This window comes from Tachypleus tridentatus, chromosome 10 (assembly GCF_004210375.1).
Source record: "Tachypleus tridentatus isolate NWPU-2018 chromosome 10, ASM421037v1, whole genome shotgun sequence".
In the NCBI taxonomy this organism is placed as follows: Eukaryota; Metazoa; Arthropoda; class Merostomata; order Xiphosura; family Limulidae; genus Tachypleus; species Tachypleus tridentatus.
Window position 1 is genome coordinate 64,122,885 of NC_134834.1, and position 23,183 is coordinate 64,146,067.

General features: G+C 31.4%; 1 protein-coding gene across 1 annotated transcript in view; it reads left to right on the forward strand.

The window, feature by feature from the left end:
- The first annotated feature begins 3,678 nt into the window (after positions 1–3,678).
- Positions 3,679–23,183, forward strand: part of LOC143229449 (heparan-alpha-glucosaminide N-acetyltransferase-like) — a 37,857-nt gene continuing 18,352 nt past the window's right edge. Inside the window, 8 exon segments of the mRNA XM_076461785.1 lie at positions 3,679–3,874; positions 7,581–7,738; positions 10,245–10,363; positions 11,552–11,667; positions 12,709–12,778; positions 13,895–13,937; positions 19,419–19,504; positions 21,323–21,430. Coding sequence (XP_076317900.1) covers positions 7,616–7,738; positions 10,245–10,363; positions 11,552–11,667; positions 12,709–12,778; positions 13,895–13,937; positions 19,419–19,504; positions 21,323–21,430 — 665 coding nt within the window. The 5' untranslated portion in view covers positions 3,679–3,874; positions 7,581–7,615.

Here is a 23,183-nt window from a genome sequence, read left to right on the forward strand (position 1 = left end):
GTCAAAATGTTTTAAATAGGTTTTGGAATAGTCAAAATAGACATGTTTTTTTGTAAAACAAAATAGTATTGCTGCAAATTGAAAAAAAAACTGGTTAGCCTACAAAGGGTATAAGGGATAAAATTGAATAAAAACATCATCAAATGAAGAAGCCTATACTGATGATTATAAAAGATCAAGAGTTGGTCAAACAGGAAATATGGAAAGCAAAAAAATGTATATTAAGAAAAGGTTGGCTCAAAATGTAAGGATATAACAGTATAGATTTCTTTAGTTACATTAAGGGTAAGCAATATGTTGAGACAGGTGTATGACCTTTGAGGGATAATAAAGGAAGACTCATTTCTGATGATTATGCAATGGTTGGGTTTTCCAAGTTTTACTAATGAAGATTCAAGTAAATCTCCTTGACTTGTAGAGTTGATAGATGGAATCAAGATCAAACAAGATAATCATTTCATTCTGAGTTTGTAAGAAAAATGTTTGGGAAGTTCAAAACAATGATAAGACTCTTGGGCCAGATAATATTTACCCAAGAGTTTTGAAAGAGGTTAATATCTAGTCATGATCTAAACTGTTCTGAAACATCCCTGGTTGGGTAGTTTGTTGTATTCATAAATAATAAACTGAGAGTTTACCTTATTTTGTTTCTTTATTATGAGTTTAATAAACATCACCATTTTGAGTTGTCAGTAGAAATGTTCTACAAAAACACTTGTAAAACTATATAAAAAGTTATGTATGCACTTATAACTACAATTTTTGTTTCTCTCAATAAAAATAACTTGCATGGTATTCTTTATCAAAGACTTTTAGTAGTACTTCACAATGAAGATCATTTATACTGATATAATTGAAAAGGTTTAAGTACCAAATGTTAACATTTTTAAAAACATTCATATTGGAAACGTACAGATACAAGACATTTTCAGAACCTACTTTAATTTAATCTCCCTTTTGTTGTTTGAATCACTTTTGCAGATTATGGACAACAACTTTGTTAATTAATTACAAATGGAAACTTTTCGAATGGTAATCACATAACCCATCAAGTAAATTAGCCATTTTTATCAATTATTGATCAATTTACCATTCATTCAAGTAGTTGTTTAAGGTGCTAAATAATTTATTTAAATAAGTTTTAGAGGAAATATCTTTTTCATTGTATAAAAAAATGTTAGTTCTACCAACTGATAACACATATAACTGTCTTTTATGAAAGGAAATTTGCACCGTTGAAAGGAAAAGTCAACAGACAATACCTCCACAAAAAAAAGACTTTGCTCTTTTGATACATTCAGAGGGTACGTAAAAGGGAAAAAAAATTTATTCTACTTGAAACAATTAGTTCATTTCGTGGAAGATATTTTTTTTAATTGTTGTTTATAATAATTAGTTAAGTATGGAACTTATTTCATTTAGGCTTAGTTTCATGCTTTTTAAAAAATGGATGAAAGCTTAACAATAAGGCAGACTTAATGGTAAAACAATACTGCCTGCTACATTAATTTAGAGTTTATTTAAATATTTTTTTTGTATTGTTTTTTTTTTCTAAAGAGGAGAGATTAAGGTAAAAAATCTAATATTGCTAATGGCACACTATTTTAAAGACTTGAATTGCATAATGGAAACATGCATATTAATTAAAAACTTTGTTACAGTTCACGTGATATTGTTTTTGTTGTTTTGTTTTCATAGAAAATGTTAACATAATAATCATAAAAACAACCCATTTTGTTTGAAATATCAATCTGTATATATCAACTCTTAGAGTGTTCATGTCAAGGTAGGTCAAGCATAGACATCAGCTAAAGTTATACAAGTGAAGCTTATTATTTATTTTAAAACAAAAGCATAAAAATTAACAACCATGGGTTTAAAACATTCTTTAAAAATACTGCCAGCAACATCAGAGGGTCAGCCATATGCTGAAATGGCAAATCAAGAATCTTGATTCTTAACTAACTTTCACTGAATAGGACAATTCAGCAGTTTTAACATATAAACGTATAGCAACGCAAACCTATTTTACTAATGTGCCAACACAAACTAATCTGTTTCCAGTTTCTTCTAAGATGGAAATTAGGACTCACTACTACACAGTGATAACTGCCTGTATTTGGCCACTACATGAATAAGCAGATGGTAAAGATGTTGGAAAAGTTAAAAAAGTAAGTGTGAACCTTCAGTCAACATTCTAATGGCATCATTAGCGAATTATCCTTACTTTAAAGACCGATAGTTTCAGTATTCCTTTCAGTAAAATGGTATGTTAAACTACTCAGTTCTGCAAAACAGATTGTTATTTAGGGAGCGCGGTTAGCGATTCACATGTAGGGATGGATTCGGTTAAAGATGGTGGCGTGTGCATTTCACATGGTATCGCTTGCGCCAGGTCTTCGGTAAAAGTCAGCCAAAGAGATAGAGACTGAAAGCTCTTTCAATTGATCAAGTACAAAACTGGCTTAAAATTTCGAATAGTTTTTCTTGAGGTCTAAAAAACAGACCGTACAAACAAAAATTTCCTTCTCCTTAAACAGTAACTCGTAAATCACAGTGTGCCTACTTCCAGCCTGTATACCAAACTTTTTGTTGATACTTTAAGGGCTTCTTTGGTGTGTGTGTTTTTATTATAGCAAAGCTACATCGGACTATCCGCTGAGTCCACCGAGGGGAATCGAACCCCTGATTTAGGCTTATTTGGTATTGTTTGTTTGTTTGTTTTTGAATTTTGCACAAAGCTACTCGAGGGCTATCTGTGCTAGCCGTCCCTAATTTAGCAGTGTAAGACTAGAGGAAAGGCAGCTAGTCATCACCACCCACCGCCAATTCTTGGGCTACTCTTTTACCAACGAATAGTGGGATTGACCGTCATATTATAACGCCCCCACGGCTGAAAGGGCGAGCATATTTGGCGCGAAGGGGATGAGAACCCGCGACCCTCAGATTACCAGTCGCACGCCTTAACACGCTTGGCCATGCCAGGCCTATTTGGTATTTGATGTTTACTTTGTGAATAAGATTTTTTCTATATATTTACATACTTTGCTTCTAAATTATCTTGAAACTCAAAAGAAAAAGTAGTAATTAAGCACATATGTGACAAATCGTTATGACTTCTATGCGACTTTCTTTGCCGTTAAGTAACCTCAAAACATCAATAACCCCCGCTAGTACAGCTGTATGTCTCCGGATTTACAACGCTAAAATCAGGGGTTCGATTCCTCTCGGTGGGCTGAGCAGATAGCCCTATGTGGCTTTGCTATAAGAAAACACAAACACACAAAACATCAAATATAAGCCACTATAAAATTAACTTTTGATGCAAAGCGATAGGTGGGGTTCAAAATTCATAGGTTAACGCAAAGCTCCTTACTCTGCGATTATGACAATTATGTTGATGAAGAAACATGTACGTGTACCTACAAAATTATTCAATACACATTTTGCTATAAAATGTACTTTTATGTTATCTGGTCATAATAGATAATAATTTTCCCTTATAGCACTGTTGAAGCCAGTAGATTTTCTAATGTAACGCATTCATCTATAATATCATAAAGTACTTTGGTAGTGTGTATTTCAGTATTTGTGTTTCGTGAGCTGCCCTACCTAGTAGTGTATCATTTTATGCTGGATTAGTTTGTACAGGTCTTGAACAAATAATTGTTAATTTTATCTCAATCACAGCATCTGAAATGACCTAGATAATACAGCTAAAGCACTCGTAACTCGTTTAACTGGTTGGGGTGGAAATCTGTTTACGACAAAGGTTCGCGCGAATATGCAATATGTTATTACTAAGTGCTAAGACTTAAGCGTGTTAGAGAGCGCATAAAACATTTGCCTTCTATTTTGACAAGGAATTTTTAAGGTATGTAAAATTACTTAATTATTGAAAATATAACACTTTATGAGGTATGGTAGGAAATAATACCAGTGTGCTGTTATTTTAAACTTCAATATTTCAAGCTATAACAAACTCTGAATTACAATTTTTAAACAGTGTTATGTTCATCACAGAAAAAAAAAATGAACTTTGTAAATTTCAGACAGATTTTGTCTCCAGTAAACTGTGTGAAAAGTTTTTTAACAATGATTTCAGCTATTCGCAAAATGGTGGAACTTGGCTTCTAAGTTTGAACACTGATTCACGTACGTGCTGTTACAAACTCTTTTATACTTGTTTTGGTATAATATTAGCAACTTCCCATTGTTTACTGGGTCGTTATTCAAAATCTGTTTATGACAGAAAGAAATTCTCAATGTTTAATATGTTAGAGTAAGACTAACAGTAGAAATGGGTGTAAGAATAATTTATGTCGTCGAAGTGTGGTTCTATACTAAATGAACCAGCTCAAGCGGACTTTAATAAAATAATTTGTTTTGAATTTCACGCAAAGCTACACGAGGTCTATCTGCACTAGCCGTCCCAAAGTTAGCAGTGTAAGACTAGAGGGAAGGCAGCTAGTCATCACCACCCACCGCTAACTCTTGGGCTTATCTTATACCAACGAATATTTGGATTTAACTCACTTTGTAACGCCCCCATGGCTAAAAGGGCGAACATGTTTGGTGTGACAGGGATTCGAACTAACTATTTTAGCTTGTGATATAAATATGCAATTTTCTTACCAACTGTAATACATTACTTAGAAATTTGGTGGGCTGGATATTCAAACCTCCCCACCTTACAATTCTTGGTTTCATTCCTATATCGATGTTATGTTACATTCTTAGATTAAGTTGTCAAGTATTCAGTATTTTTAAATATCAACGTAATCTTATTTCGTTTTCGAACGTATGATAACATTATATCAGATTTTATCTGATATTAAGTAAAAATTTAGATTAATGAGAAGAATGGGATATATAAAACTAAATGTGACAAAAAATACATATTGGTCAAACTAAGAAATCGAAAGTACAGTCGAGTGTCTTAATCACCTCGGCATGCCGGAACTTGACAAAAGGGACAGACGATTACTGGAAGAACAGAAAACGACTGCCGTAACTCGCGCTACAAGTTAGGGTAAAGTTTAAGTGAATTACACACGGAATACACGTGCGATAGAAATAGAGAAAGGTAGTTCGGCTTCTCAAATTAAATTATAAAGCAACTGAATAAGCATAAGTGGACTTTTGGCAAGAAGAGAATTATATAGTGTTCATGATATGCCTATGATTTCTGTAGCGTAAAGAATTTATTATACGTGTGTTTAATTAGTTCGAATATACACGTATGTTTTGTAAACAGGTGTAGTGCGTGCTGTTCGTTTATCTTTGTATTTATCGCCAACAAACACAGGTACCTACTGTAGAAGAATTCTAAGCTCAACAACAACAATACGACAAATATTTATACTATTAAGAAATACAAGCAAAAGCCTTTAATTGAAAATTGGTGAGCTACGGTTAGGATTATACAGTGGTAAAGGGCAATAAAAGAAAACGCGAACGACAGCGGAAATAAGTAGGCCTATATAAACACAATTGTGATACTAATGAAAATAGTGTCGAGATAACAATTATGCTATATAACCACGCTAACAGATCTCAATAAATGGGTTAGAAGAGGGTGACATACGAGAGTTTGTTAAACAACAAGAACTAGACATAGAAGTATGGCAACAGAAGAAATAAATTTAGAAAGAAGAAAAAGAGAGAGGAGAGACTAGAAATGGAAAGAATGAGAGCACAAAGAGAGAAAGGAAAGACTTGAAAGAGAAAGAATAAGAGCAAAGTTGAGATAGTAAAACTAACCCAACTGAACGAAGAAGGATCCAAGAATGACAGTAGAGTCAGGGACGGCCGACCAAAGCTGCCCAACTTTGATAAACATGGATGCTTTTCTGGAGATATATGAAAGATTCAGGACTGGGACAAAGCTGGACACTCTGTCTCAGTCCACTTTTCATTGGAAAAAGCCTACAAGTATATGCGAGCATGATGTCAGAAGATGCTGTGTACTATGATAAATTAGAATGGGGCTTTAATGAAATGACACAAACTAACTGAAGATTATAGTTGGAAGTTTAGAGGAGTCAAATTTGATACTGGAAAAACTATTTCAGTGTGTGGCACATCTGCACTAATATTTCACCAGATGGACTGATATGGCCATGTGTGAAAATAGTTCTGAGGGACTAGCAAACCTATTAGTGCAAGAACAGTTCATGATTATGTCACTGTTCTTAAAGGGGGGAGCACCAAAAGATGTGGAGATAATCAAGCTGGTAGAAGAATATATGGAAGCCCATGGAGGTAATATAACTGGCAAGTCCAAGAATAATCAGTTAAGTTTGAAACCAGTGATGGCTGACCAGAAAAAAGAGGCCATCAAGGGTAACAGGAGGTTAAAAGATGGAAGGGAGAAAATATGCTATGTTTCTTATAAAATGAAACACATTGCAAACAACAGCAGAAATCTCAATATAAAGCAACTGGAGCTATTTACAAAGACAGTGCTGGTATGAAACAAGAAAATAGTGAATGACACTATGAATGCTGCTGCCAGTACAAGAAAGCATGATTTACCAGTGCACAATTAATGGTTGGCTCAAGTTTGCAGATGAGCCAACAGTGCCAATAAGGAAAGGAACATGTGACATATCAAAAGGTACCAACAAATCATAATATCTCAATATGTGAAGGCTACAATGGGAACAAGAAAGTGAAGGTTCTGTGAGACATTGGATGTAACAGTGAGAACCAGTCTAGTGTCTAATGATCAGATGACAGACAAGGTACAGCTTTGTGTGTTAATTGATGGGACAATGAGAAAGTTTCCCATAAAAAAATGTAAAGGTGGATACTCTATATTATGTAGGAGATTTTGAGGCCAGATGTAGAACTTGATGACTGGGAACAAACCAGGTCATAGAAATTTGGAGGAACTAGACAGAAAAAAGATTGATGAAGCATCTGTTCTCAACATCAGAGCGCAAGAAAAGAAGAGTAAACAAGATAGTAAACCCCTGCAATTATCAAAAGCCAACATCCCAAATGTAGATTTGCAAGAACTAAAGAAAGACCCTTCACTGCAGAAACTGAGACAATGTCCAGGAGAAAGTTGAGCACAAGACAAAGGGAAAAGATACTTATAGACTAGAGGACCAAATGGGAGTTCTATATTTTGGAAAAAGGAAGAGTTAGGGGGAGATGTGATTGAGGTGTTTAAGATTGTAAAGAATATTGAGAATGTTGATTCATCATATTTTTTCATATTTAACAGTAAGAATAGTAGGACTAGAGCACACAAGTATAAATTTTGGCAGAGTAGGAGTCATTTTCAGCAAAGACAGTTTCATTTTCATAACAGGGTAGTTGGTCTCTGGCACATCTTGACTTCAGATGTTGTAGAGGCAGTAAATTTAAATGAATTTTTGAAAAAGCTTGATAAGTATATGATTGATAAGGGCTGGCTTTAAGATTTTTCTTTGTTTATTTCAATTTAGTTTAGAGAATGTTGTACTGAAACATAATGCTATTCTGTGTAATTTTTATTATGATTAGTTTAAAGCACCTACAATAATTATTGCTTAGATTTTACCAGGTAAAATGATATATTTTTATCTTAGCAAGAATCTAGCCAACATTACTGAAGGCTATCAGGATGCAGGATGAACAAGAGGATCAAATTTGTAAATACTTGAAACTTAATGAAGCATGCTTGACCATCCAATCAACAGCTAGTCGTGCATTACAACTTTGGACTCAAAGCTCAGAATGTGAAGGAGTAAGTCTGATTTAAAAATATAATAAGTTATTTACTGCTTATTCATGATATCATATTTTCACTTTATTAGTTATTGTGGATCTTAAACTGAGTAATTTTAAATACAAATTTTGTAATGTTCATATACAGTAAACTTCAGGATTAATGAAGCAAATATTACTTAGCCTGTTGATTGGCCTTAGGTAATATATAAAATTTAGGTTTTATAGTGAAACAAACTTAAAACTGGCTAAAACAGGAATGCACATACATACACACACACCTTAAGCTACCTGAAAAATATGTTGAGTTCAGATAAAAAACTTTACAAAATAAGAAAATAGGCATACTAACCAGATGGAAATATTACAAAATAAGTGGATTAATAAAAATTTCCACCCTAATATTTAGAATAATTAAAAATTGAAAATTAATCTTTAAAATTAAAATAAAATGCAGAGCAAAGCATCAGTTAATGTTTCAGAGCTCCTAGAGCTACCAGAAACTGGTTTCAAATGTGTGATACTTTGTGCTAGTAATCTAATTAAAAACTGTGTCTTACGAGAATATTGTTGATTATAACAACTTATTTATGTCTATAAGAAACCCCTGCTTAGCTATTTACCAACTATTTTGTTCTATAGATTTGGCTGATTGAATGGTGGTAAACAGTGTAGCTGTTTGAGTCAGGTTTAATTTTAATAATACATATGTTAGGAAACTAAATTTTTTTTAAATAGTTAGATAGGAATGTACATGGCTAGTTATTTATAAAGATGTGTTGTTTTTAAAATCCTGAGCCATAACAGTATGAGATTTTATGAAGAATATTTAAACGAAAGAGTATTTACAGTACAGACTTCAAAATTCATTGGTGATTTTTACACTAACAGTAGAATGTAACTTTTGTGTCTGGATGTGTTGAAATAAAAAGTTTAAAGGTAAAAGAAGAAATCTATAGGCTACAGCCTTGAAGTACTACTAATAATGTAAAATTAATTTGCCATTATGTGAAAAGTATTGTATAGGTTAGATTTTGTTCCTCTATTTTGTGCAGAATATATGTTTTTCACTACTATATTTGATTTATTAGTTTGATGTAAAGTAGTAAATGCATATTGCATGTTTTAACAACTTTTCACTTGAACATGAATATATCATGCATTTCTACTTTCATATTTAGATATAGTACTGTCCTGAATTTTTCATTCATTCTATATGTCAGCAGTTTTCTTATAACACATGGTTGTGAAGTTGGTTTGTTCTAGCTCTCTTTGATCCTTGCCATTCTATTCAGGTTGTTCTACTTATGGAAGAGAATGGCTGTAATGCTACACACTATGAAGAAAAAATGTTGACAGCTACTGTCTGTCAATGGTAGTTAAAATAATATCTGAAGGTTATGGCTTCTCATATGCTTGAATAAGAATGACCATTCATATGGGTAATACTAGTTACTCTTGATAAATAAAACATTACCTATGAAGAAAGAAGCACTGAACTTAGTCTGGTACATTTTGTGTGCCTTAGTCATGATGACAAAAAATCCTCTTAAAGTAAAAATGTATTCTCAAGACAGTTGGTACAGGTTATAGCACTTTAATTAAAATACAGAATTACATTTCGACCTTCTTAGGTCATTTACAGGTTGACCTAAGAAAGTGGAAATGTTGATCTGTACTTTATTTTAATTAAAGTGCTAATACTCATACCAGCCATTTTAAAAATACATGGGTCTAAACAGTTGCAGACAACTAATCCAGTAGGAGAAACTATTCCATGTCATTAAAACAAGTATACACACATAAACTCTGTTACTCAGAGATTCAGCACCATTTCACAGTGAGTATCTTCTAGAACCTCCCATTATTAAGCATATTTATCACATTGCTCTAAGATTTATGCAGTTTTGCCTGAATATACAACAGAATCAAAAATAATGGTAGAATTTAATTAAGAAATAGTTTTTAAGCTCTAAATTAGTGTTATTTTAAAATTCTAATACAAGCAATGTTTTTCATTCCTGAAAGATTTAGCCAAGTGCAGTAATAGAAGACCAGCTCATTATAAGATGGTCAATATTATTTATTTTTGCATGTATATATATTTTTGGATAATATAAATATGTGTTTTCATTATATACATCATTATTTCTATTATTAAAATTAAAATTTACATTCAGAATAGCTCAAATATTGAACTAAAGAAACTAGCAATTTGACATAATTTGGGAATGATGTAATCTGCTTAACAACAAAGCATAAGAAACATTTCTTGGCAACCATTCTAGAGCAGCATCAAGACAAGTTCTAAAAGCTTTTGTATGTCAAAGTTTAGTTAGGCCTACAGTGATCATCATTAACTTTTTAGTTTGTAAATGACTGTGAATAATAGAGGGTATTTTTCAATGGGAATGTATATTTCAGAACTGTTGTCTGCACAGTGTTGAATACATTAATATTTGTTGTTAAGTCTTTATATTGGAAAACGTTTTACCAGCGTTCATAAAATAATTTTATTTTTATAGTGCCCTGGTTTATTCCAGAAAGAAATTTCTCCCAGAAACAATTTAACGTTAAAAGTAAATACTTCTACAGAGACCAATTTAACTTTTATTGAAGATACTTCTACAGACGTGTTTTGCAGGTAATGTATGAATATATATAGTTTCATAACAGATTACAGATATACAGATGTTTAGTATACATGTGTATATACATATATACACAACTCTTGTTACTCTGTGTATACCCCTTTGTAATGGATATTTTGCACATATTATATCAGTTGATAAAATTTCCAACGGTTTTAACCTTGAATAATTTCAGTGTTATTATAATATCTCATTCCATATTACTAACAGTCATTTCCATGTTAATGGATTTTAAATCTTTTTGTTTAGAAAGTGTATATACTGTTACAAGTGGGAAAGCTAAATATGGTTTTGAGTTGTATCTACAGGACTATCAAACATGAGTCAAAAATAAGTTACTATGCATTTGTACAGATCCAAGATGAGGCATCCCTATAATATTGGGTTTATTCTTGGTTTCCCTACTTTAAGAAGAAGTTGAGTGCTAGAAATAGGTTAAAATGAAGGCTAGTAGGATGATTTCTGGGATGGTCTGTTATATGAGGACAGGCTGAGGTCCTTAAAATTATTTTCTTGAGAGGTAAAGAGTTAGAGGGGATTTGATTGAAGTTTTATGTTTTGTTAAAAATTATAGGATATTGATTTTTTTCACATATAACAGTGGTAAGACTAGGGAACAAAGTTAAGGTTTGGTATGGTAGAAGTCAACTATTTACAAATTATTTTTTTTAACAGAATGGTTAAAATTTGGAATATAATTCACATATAGTGAATACAACAATTGCAGAAAGTTTAACAAAAGCTTAAAGTGTTCTGGTTGGATAAAGATAGGTATTTGATAAAAGGGGATAACTACGATCAGACTAGAGTACCCTTGTTGTCCCTGAAGCGTTATATTGTATATTAAGACCCACTGTAGAAGAACCAAGCAAAAGTTTGTTGTAAATTATGTGTGCTTTTAAAGTTTGGTTGAAACTTTAAAGAAAATAAATAAAAACATTTTAATAAGATATTAAAATCATGAATGTATTGATAATTGATCAAAAATATGTTGTCAACTTTGTCCTAGTAGTCTATTTCTATCATATTTTACTAAATTGTTGGTTTTTTTCTAAGAAAAAGTATGAATGGGTGATTTGGTTTAATATTTGTTTTTCATTGTGAAATGAGTAAACTTTAATGCTAACAGAATATGTGTACATATATGTCGAATGTGATAGCATGTAGTTTACATTTTTTAGCCAAATGTACAACTTTGAAGAATTTGGAAATTACTTAATGGTGGTTGAAGAAAACAAGGAAGAAAGTGAAAGGTGTTTAATTATGACTATAAAGGAACCTTCCAATTCTTGTATTCGTAAGTTGGTGTGTTTTTGTAAAATAATTACTGTTTTACTGTCACCTGTTAAACTGTTTAACATACATTTATTGGTGAAACAATTTCCAGAAACAAGTCTCATCAGGTTAGGGGGGACATTTGTGAGGTGAGCTTGTCTCACACTGATTCTATTTGTAGAACTATGTATTAAAGATATCTACAGCATGATTTAGGTAGGCTGAAGGCAACAATTAAGTTGTTTCTGTGGATGTCAAGTCAGCTTTTTCACTAACTTTGAATAAAATAAGTTACATATGTAGAAATACAATTCAGTGCATAAACATTTTTAGAAAAATGGTATAGCAGTATCTGATAAAAAGAGAAAAAATACACTTAAAGGTTTTCAGTTTATATTGATTATAAGTATTATTGTTATAGCTGATTATTTCAATCTTTTTACATGTATATAGCAGTTAGTACACATGAAGCATTTTAATTATGATTATAGTTTAATCTTTTATATCATAAAGTATGTATAATTTGTATTTTTTTAGTTGTGTGTGTTAAAACACTTTAGATTATGTTATATACACTTGTATTAAACCATTTTGCAATAACATAAATTGTTACAGAGTGAATTATTGATCCTTTCAGTACAGAAGAATATCCATCAACAATGAAACATTCAAAATTAATTCTGTAGTGAGTTATTTATACATATATTTCAAAAAGTAATGTTAGTTGCACTGTTAGTTTTTCCACTTTCTAAGAAAAACTTAACACTTTTACTATTTTGATAAGTTGTTTGTAAAAAAAAATCATTTTTAATCTTTTATATGCTTAAAATACAACTTCCAAGAGTATGTTATTAATATGTTTTGAAATATTATAAAAGTGATTATATATTTAAAATGTGTAATTTGATAAAATATAAATAGATTAATACTCTAACTTGAAACTTGGAAAAGTTCATTACTGTATGCAAGAAAAAGAAATTTTCCTTCATATTTTACCTTACTTTTCAGTGTTCATAAACACCATTGTATGCTCATAACTAAAATGTTTTTTTTATTTATTTAGCTATTATAGCAGCAGTAGTTGTTTACTTAGGACTGGCACTAATTTGGATTGTAGGAAAATATCTATACAGGTAGGAACAAAAAAAAATTATTTTTATGATTTTCTGTATGTAGTTAAATTTGTTGGCACTAATTTGGATTATATGAAAATGTCTGCACAGGTAAGAACATAATAAAATATTTTTATGTGTGTATGTAATTAATTTTTTTTAATGAAGAAGTTTTTAAATTAAAATTATGGTGATTAATTTTATGTGAAACAATAATCCAGATCTTAACTTAGCATTTAAGATATCAAAATGTTTTGTGTTAAAAATCTGAAATTTTCACAAATAATGAAGGGATTTCCTTATCTTAGAACTTTGAACAGTTTTTATTATCAGTTGTGACATTAATTTTTAATAATGAACCATTTAACATATTTCTTATATTATTATTAATAATATATTAAAATTTTAATTTGGATGTTGATGTTATTGTAATCTATAAATCTTAATTCTTTTACACTAGAATGGATGAAATTGTAATAACACAGATATTGAATTATTGTTTTAAAAATCCTGGTTTAATCCATGGGGGTTAAAAGGTTTTTTCTTTCAAAATAAAATAATTTTCTTGTTCCAATAGTAAATTAACATATTTTTTTTATAATATAGTAATTTTCACATTAGTAAATGAATGTTTGTTAAAATGGTCTATTTCAATGAAATAAGTTAAACCTTTATTACTTTGAGAACTATGCAGATTATTCCTTAAATGCAATTTTTTAGTTGCTTGTCCTACATATTTTAGATCACATATACCACAAGTTCATGGTTAAATTACATTATCCCTTTTATATAGTGGTATATCTTGATGTAGATTATGAAAACTTGAAGCAACCAGAGAAGTTAGGCATTTTGAACTATTGCAAATAACCTTTTAATAAATTAAAGTAGTGTATTTATATTACTGGTAAATAACCTATGGTTTGGCTAAGAATCAGTATGTCAACATGATAGAAAATTCTTGATTGCAAAAGGAGAAAAGGTTGATAAATCAACATCTTAACATAATTTTCCACCAAATAATCGAATAAATTCACAGTTCTAATACCCTAACATACATTAATTGTGTAAATAGGCAGTTTGTGTTTTTTTATGTCTTTTTAAATTTATGATTACAAAGGGCTTCATGTCTTTTCTCAGGCAGCAAATATGTCTGAATCTTCTTGGGAAAAAAAAAGTAGTGGTATGTATTAAAATGTTTTTGTTTTCTGATTTTCTTTTATTTCTATCAGTCATCAATTCAAACAGATACAAATAATAATATTTGATTGCCAGACTTTGATATATGAGCAAAAGATTTATGGAGACCTAATTGTGGAGTTGAAATTATAAGTAAGTCAATAAGGATGAATGTTTTGCCTAAGTTAACAAGGAAGGATTAGCAGATTGGACTTATGGGAGAATTTCAATTGTAAAAAGAGAACGTTTTGGAATGGATGGTTTACATTTAAATAAGGTAGGAACAGCTTGTTTTCAAGGACTATTAACTCAGTAGTTATGGTAGCTATGAACTAAAACTAGAGATAGGTAAAGGTCAGGTTAAACTAAATGCAGAAAAAATATACAGAGAAAAGTGTAATGTTGAACAAAGTGAAGTAGTAGTTCTAATGATAGCCTAAATTGTTATTATTGTAAAGCTAGAAGTATTGAAAATAAAATAAGATGACTTTAGAACACTAGTTAGAAGAGAGGATTTTAATATAATGCAAAAAACTGAAACTTGGTAAGTGTGCACAACTTAAATGGCAAAAACTTCTTTGAAATACAGGATTATAAGTTATTTAATATAAACAGAATATTAAAGAGAGGGGGAGGAATGGACTTGTGTGTAAAAATGTGAGTTATATTCTCTTCAAGTTAAGGGTATGAGAGATAATACAAAAGAAACTGAATCTTTTAGGGTTTCTGATAGCAGATATAAGGAGAGAATCGTGTTGGATTTTATTACAAACCATCAGATGAAATTAATTAGAAACTCTACAGTGAGATTAAGTACTCAGCTGTTGAAGAGGTCATAATTAAAGGGATTTTAAATTCAGGCATATGGACTGGGAAATGTTGGAGTAAAAATAGGGGAGAGTTAGGTTTTTCAAAACCATTCAGGGTAGTTTTCTTTGCCACTTTGTCAGGAACTCTGCTGGGAATAATGGTATTTTATTTTAACATTTTTCTTACTGAAAATATATTTCAGACAGATACCTTTTCATACAGTTCAGCTATCTTTTATCTGATCTGCCTGAGGGTTGCATACTAATAGCCTTGTGAAAACCTTCATCTAATCTCATGCAGTGTTGTCATGCAGGAAAAGCCCTCCACTTATTCAGTCGCACTCTTGAATCTTCATTTCTTGACAAGGCAAGTAAAATGTGCACTGGAATTTGGGAGGATGTGTAAAGAAATGAGTTTCTGTGAGAAATACATTTTCAGGTAAAGAAAATATTAACTTCCAAAAGCAATGTTCACCTTCGCACACAGTTTAGCTGGAATCCTACAATGAGATGGTGCAAAGATTGCCTAGATGAGCCTTCTTCATAAAGCATGCAAAGTAAGTCCATGAGGAGTGACACCTGATGGTAGGGACTCTATAGGGTCACATCCATGGTTTACCACATCTCATCTTAACCAAGATATATTCTTTTTCTACATAAGAAATAAAATAAGCAAATAAACCAGATTTTTGTCATTTGTACAGAAGAAATCAGTAGGTGACTATCCATGTACTTGGACACAAGATGCCACAAATTTATTTCAGTACTGATACTTATATACACCTCTTCTCAACCATTAGTTTCTATGGGTCACTTGCAAGCTGCAAGAGTAGGGTATGTTTGAGATGTAGTACGGACAAGTACAGAGATTCCAACCATTACGATTTGAGCATAATCATTATGATTTTGGTGTATACATTACAACTATATGCTCATACAGACAGATATTACGACTTGTTGTAACTCCCAGATTATTATATTTTATATAGGCCTATACAATAAAGTGATAAATTGTTCCCCCAGGGCTTGAAAGGGGTGAAAAGAAAATTTTTAGTGAGATACAAATAAATTTTGATAATAAATATAAGACATAGTCCAAATGGCTACTTGCAATAATCATGTTTGTGCTTGAAATAATAAAAAATATTTGTATCTCTGACATATGCCAATAGTTTGAGTGTGGTGCTTCTCCATACTGGGTACGTGGGAGAATCCATAGTTACGTCATCAGTGCTTGTCAGCCAATCAGCGCTCGCGTAGATGGGTATTTCTTGTTTTCTAAGCGGCATAGAAACACCAATGCGATCATTCACAAGATGGAAAAAAAGAGGCCTCCTTCACCAGATTGTCTTGATTCTGGCAAGTCTAAAAGGATTAAAACTGTGAATCAAAAATTTAGGAAAGAGTATAGTGCAAAATATCCAGTCATTGCATCAAAAGTCAGTGATAGTCATGCGTTTTGTACAGTTTGTTACATCGATTTTTCTGTGGTGCATGGCGGGATAAATGATTGTTCTAGACATACATAATAAGCATCTCATCAACAAAAGGCTGAGGCAAAGACAAAAACGATGCAGAAAATGACATGCATGTTCAATGTTGTTTTACCAGTATGTTTCTTACTCTGAACTAAATAAAAGACATAATTTCAAAAGAATTTTTTAAAATTTATCTATTAAATACACAAAACACAGCCATAAATGAGCAATCTAGAGCAGTAATAAATAATAAATTATTATAATAATAATATAATAATAAACAGCTTAGAGACATTGGTCAGGCCTAGTAGCCGCAAATGATAAAGGGCTCTGTCTACAATCATTATGCTCAGTCATTTGAAATAGTTGGCATCTCTGCAAGTAGTAGTGTTCACCTCAACTCTACTGAGCAGACACTGGTTGCAGGAGGAGAAGTTGTGAAATAAGGCTTTGAATGGATTGGTATAGTGAGTTGTATCATTGGTTCACATGTAGTTTGTGATATGTGGTGTATCACAGATATATATATATATATATATCAAGTTGCACAGAGGAAACCCCAATCACCATCAATCCTTCAGTCTAGAAAGGTTTTTTACTGGAAAACATTTAATGGGTAACCACAAACCCTATTTTAAAACCAGCAAACGTGAGCCATAGACAAGAGCAGAAACACTGCTCTCGTCCATGGAAAAGATACAGTTTGGATTAGACAAGAAATGTGATAAAGCTAATAATATATATATTTTACACCATGAGAAAACATCAAATGGCCTTCCAGAACTCTTCATCTCCAAGTGAACATGAGTAGAGCAAGAGTAGATTATATGAGTACTTTCCATTATCCTGGTTTAAAGCAGATTTTGAGTAAGTATTCCCTGGGAGACAACACTAGCCATTTAATGGGATCCTCTTGAATGAAAGGAAGCCCCTGAAACAGAAGTGATAACCATTCTACTTAAAGATGTTGAGGTAGTGGAAGAATGGTGATTCATGGAAGCTGAAAAACTGTCAAGAGATAAAACAGCTGAAAGGTATAGAGATGAGAAGGATGTGCAAAGAGAGTCAATATATCTGCCTGGAAAAAATTTACCCAATGGCCAACAAGAAAAAGAGATGAAAGAGAATGAAAAAGATGATGACTAGAAAGTGAACATTAATATCTCAAGATTACATGTCAAGAGAAGAGTTAATGGGCCTATCCTGGAAAGGAAAAAGGAATGAGGATAAGCCCACAAAACATGTAGAAATTCACAACACATTAAGCAATGGCTATTGTTACCCTGATAGTTAACGGGCTTCCAAAAGTAACAGCAGAAGTAAAGCCAGTGTGTGGACAGTGTCATACACTCGGGAACTAAATATAAAACTCTGCCATTCAAGAAATCATAATAAGATATGATAGCTTTTGAAACAAGAGCTAAAGAAAACAAAAATCAAAGTTTTGTTAAAGAAGAAATACAAATACCTTATTAAATGAGCCACAGACAAGAAATTTAAACATATATGGCCAATATAGTATTAATGAAAAATGTGAATATTCATGTGTGCAAATGCATGGGATAAGTTAGTATGCATGGAGGGATTTTGCTGCATGATGGCATCATCATGCAGTGATGCAAATTTGTGTAAAGTCGTATGTAATTAGGTGAGAATTTTTTACAAGGCTAGTGGCATGCAAATCTCTTTGGCAGAATGTGCAGAAGAGCTGAGGAAGATGGCTGAACTGTGTATAAAGATGAGTATATATTTTAGAATTAATGTTGACTTCTTGTACAAATATGGTTGAGAGGGCAGAGGTCAGGAAACATCTGGATACAAGTCACCATTGGTCAATTAAGTTTGTTGTTTACTGCATTAGAATTTACAAAAATGAGATTTTGGTTAAATATTTCAAAATGTGAATTTTGAAGGGATGCAAGAAATAACTGTTGTGAACTAGGTAACTGATTTAATTGGAGAAACTGATCAAATGTGTCAAAATGTTTTAAATAGGTTTTGGAATAGTCAAAATAGACATGTTTTTTTGTAAAACAAAATAGTATTGCTGCAAATTGAAAAAAACTGGTTAGCCTACAAAGGGTATAAGGGATAAAATTGAATAAAAACATCATCAAATGAAGAAGCCTATACTGATGATTATAAAAGATCAAGAGTTGGTCAAACAGGAAATATGGAAAGCAAAAAAATGTATATTAAGAAAAGGTTGGCTCAAAATGTAAGGATATAATAGTATAGATTTCTTTAGTTACATTAAGGGTAAGCAATATGTTGAGACAGGTGTATGACCTTTGAGGGATAATAAAGGAAGACTCATTTCTGATGATTATGCAATGGTTGGGTTTTCCAAGTTTTACTAATGAAGATTCAAGTAAATCTCCTTGACTTGTAGAGTTGATAGATGGAATCAAGATCAAACAAGATAATCATTTCATTCTGAGTTTGTAAGAAAAATGTTTGGGAAGTTCAAAACAATGATAAGACTCTTGGGCCAGATAATATTTACCCAAGAGTTTTGAAAGAGGTTAATATCTAGTCATGATCTAAACTGTTCTGAAACATCCCTGGTTGGGTAGTTTGTTGTATTCATGAATAATAAACTGAGAGTTTACCTTATTTTGTTTCTTTATTATGAGTTTAATAAACATCACCATTTTGAGTTGTTAGTAGAAATGTTGTTCTACAAAAACACTTGTAAAACTATATAAAAAGTTATGTATGCACTTATAACTACAATTTTTGTTTCTCTCAATAAAAATAACTTGCATGGTATTCTTTATCAAAGACTTTTAGTAGTACTTCACAATGAAGATCATTTATACTGATATAATTGAAAAGGTTTAAGTACCAAATGTTAACATTTTTAAAAACATTCATATTGGAAGTGACAGATACAAGACATTTTCAGAACCTACTTTAATTTAATCTCCCTTTTGTTTTTTAATCACTTTTGCAGATTATGGACAACAACTTTGTTAAATAATTACAAATGGAAACTTTTTGAATGGCAATCACATAACCCATCAAGTAAATTAGCCATTTTTATCTATGATTGATAATTTTACCATTCATTCAAGTAGTTGTTTAAGGTGGTAAATAATTTATTTGAATAAGTTTTAGAGGAATTATATTTTTCATTATGTAAAAAAAATGTCAGTTCTACCAACTAATAACACATATAACTGTCTTTTATGAAAGGAAATTTGCACCATAGAAAAGGAAAACAGTCAACAGACAATACCTCCACAAAACAAAAGACTTCGCTCTTTGGATACATTCAGAGGGTACGTAAAAAAGAAGAAAAACTAATTCTACTTTAAACAATTAGCTCATTTCATGGAAGATCTTTTTTTTCTAATTGTTGTTTATAATAATTAGTTAAGTATGGAACATATTTCATTTAGGCTTACAGTTTGATGCTTTTTAAAGAATGGATGAAGACTTAACAATAAGACAGAATATATGTTAAAACAATACTTCCTACTCCATTAATTTATAGTTTATTTAAAGATTGTTTTTGTGTTGTTGTTTTTTTTCTAAAGAGGAGAGATTAAGGTAAAAAATATCTAATGTTGCTCATGGCACACTATTTTACAGACTTGAATTACGTAATGGAAACATGCATACTAATTAAAAACTGTTTGTTATAGTTCATGTGATCTCATTTTTGTTGTTTTGTTTTCATAGAAAATGTTGAAACATATACTAATCATAAAAAAAACTTATTTCATTTTGAATATTAATCTGTATATATCAACTCTTAGAGTATTCATGTCAAAGTCGATCAAGCATAAACATCAGCTGAAGTTACACAAGAGTGGGGGGTACGAAAATTAACAGCAAAACGTTTTACTTCTTCAGGGAAGCTTATCATTTATTTTAAAACAAATGTATGAAAAATTAACAACCATGGGTTTAAAACATTCTTTAAAAATAATGCCAACAACATCAGAGGATCAGCCATATGCTGAAATGGCTGATCAAGAAGCTTGATTCTTAACTAACTTTCACTGAATAGGGCAATTCAGCATGGTATAAAATACCAGAAACTGCCTCCTGCTCGAAATATTCTGACAATGTACACATAATGCTTCATTTTTTATGTAGGTTATTTTAATATAATTCTATCAAAATGATCCAGCTGGTATCTCATCTGGCTGTTGCAACTGAAAGTAAGAACCTGAGAAAATTAAAGGATATCCAAAGACAAGCCAGTGCAGAAACACTGTATCAACAATGTTGTGTGTGAAAATGTACGAGAATTTGGTGTTAAGTGAGACAATGTTTTTAATATTTAATTACAACATTGAAAATAAATGATTCAGAATGAGAACCACAGTATTGTATTACATACTTTTTTTTTTTTTTTCAGAATATAATGGACTTTTCTAGAAGCGTACTAACCATCTAAGTTGCTAGCATCCCATTAAGTATAAAAGAATGACTTATTAAAAAAAAGTGCCACTTATTTACCAAATGACATGACATCTGCTTTAGCTGTTGTTATACAGAATAAGACCAGAAATCATTTAGCCACTGTCAGATATTTTGGGGCAATATTTATCGAAACTCCCAACAATGTGGGTAGGGAACAAGTAGCAGTTGCTTTGTAGTAGCTTATGAAAAATTACTTCGAAATTATTGAGAGAACAGTACATTAGCAAGACACGGCAAATGCTAAACCTGAAGATCATTTTCATATTTTTGAGAATATACTAATCAAAATGGATATGTATTTTGACAAGCTAGGAGGACCTGCTGTGATGGTGCAAAAATGTAAGTGGCCATGTTACAGGTTTATAAACTCTTATTCATAAAAAACAACAACAATTATGTGCTGTTTATGAGCACTGTGATGCACTTTGCTTTTTTTTCCATGTTCAGAACCTCTATACATTTATTTATCCATGACAGCAGTCACTACAACACTATCTTTAAAAAAAGATACAGAGAACAATGGACCTCAAGTGTTAGCAGTTGTGAATGATGTGTTAAGACTCTTTTTTAAATAGAATAACACTGGCTGATGTATTTCCATAGTTAGTGTTAACCATTTTGTAAGTGTCACAAAATAAATATACTCTTTCTTTTTTTCTCCTTAGCATTGCATTAGTGGTGATGATATTTGTGAATTATGGAGGAGGCAAATACTGGTTTTTTGAGCATGCTCCATGGAACGGACTTTACATAGCAGATCTCGTCTTCCCATGGTTTGTATGTCAATGCTAATACTGGTGGTGGGAATTTCTTTCAGAATACAGGGTGACTCATAATTTATGTAACATTGTTAGACCATTGTGAAAAGTGAAGGGTAAGTGACCAGATGGCAACTTACAAAAGAAAAAAATTTAAAATCTTATGACATAGACACTGTGATGCATAATATGGTTACAAGAGGAACATTCAGTAATATTAAATTCTTATTTGAAGAAATCATTCCTCTAATCTGACTACTGATGATTTCAGTATTGTATTTCTTTTAGGATATTTGCAAATAAAATCAGTAGCTGTTGCAGCACTTTTTGAATTTTTGCCGTAAAGCTAAATTACTTCAGTGTACTTTGCAAGTGTATGCTCTGGCATTCTTAACACATTCTTTCACTTTATGTACTGAAAAAGTGTAGGCATTTAACCCCTTTATACCTGAACAACCCTCTAGTGGCCAAATGATGGATTAGGAGTGTTTTTGTCATAAACATTTTTCTTTTGCATGTCATTGTGCAGTGTTGTATCAATTCTGGATCACCCTGAATAATTTTCTTCATCATTATATATTAAAACTTTCTTACATGTTTAAAGAATGTAGTTTATCAGTTGTTTGAAAGTTTGTTGTCAGCCAGTTATAAGCTCTTTTGGGTAAAACACAAAATACTGATTGTTTATATTTATTGAAATCCTAAAATTTTTATCTCTTTGGCTTACATTGTTCTAAATGCAATGCTAGATGGTTCTCCTCTGAGAATCACATGAACAAAAATGAATGGAAAACATACTTTACATAACACTTACTAAACAACAGAAGACTTTCACTGATACCTTGAACACTAACCGATTGGTGAAGAAAAAATGTTGAAATTCAACATGTCAATTTAAGACATTGCAGATTATCTTTTTGACAAAAACATTATAAAGTGAAGTAGTTATTTGTTTGTTTATTCTAAAGAACTTTAAGAGTGCAAGTAAAGAAGAGTGTAATATATGGTATTGTTACTAAGCCGATCTGTCACAGCCCTTAATTTTGAACTGCAGTACCTAGAGTCAACTCTTAGAATACTCATGACTTGTAAGATTGATAATTGTAACACCACACAGTTTGTATGGTATTCATACACATTACACATTAAGCACCTTAATCACCAGACCCCAAAAGACCATATATAAAAGATAGTTTTGCCAATTTCTCTCTCAGGTATTCAGTACCTTGAAGTAGTCCTACTCTTTGGTTTAGCCCTTTCATTTAGTTACTTCAGTATTGAGCAATTGTTGAGAGAGACTTGCAGCAAGTACTGTGTGTGAAATTTCTTAATATTTTTTATTCATGTTTATTATGTAATTATTTGGGTTATCATAATTTGAATTATAAGTATAATATGGATGGGAAAAACCTTAATAGTGTTATGAAGGAAAGGAATCTTGGTATAATAACTGATAGGTCTCTAAAACAGTTAGAAATGCAGTCAAGAATATTTAATGATAGTCTAGTCAGTTAGTATTATTGAGTTAATTACTATTTAGTTTGAATTCTTGTTCACTGAGTATATTTTAAAGAGTTCTAGGACAAGCACTTGAATTAATATTACTAAGACTTCTTGAATAGAGTGTAAGGTTTAAGAGTTCTTATAACCAGTAATCAGTAATTGAATCAGATTGTTAAAGTTATTCATCATTATTAAAAGTATCTGTCATTTAGCATCATTAGTAATTATCAACCAAGACAAAACATCTGTAAATTGTCAGCTAAAA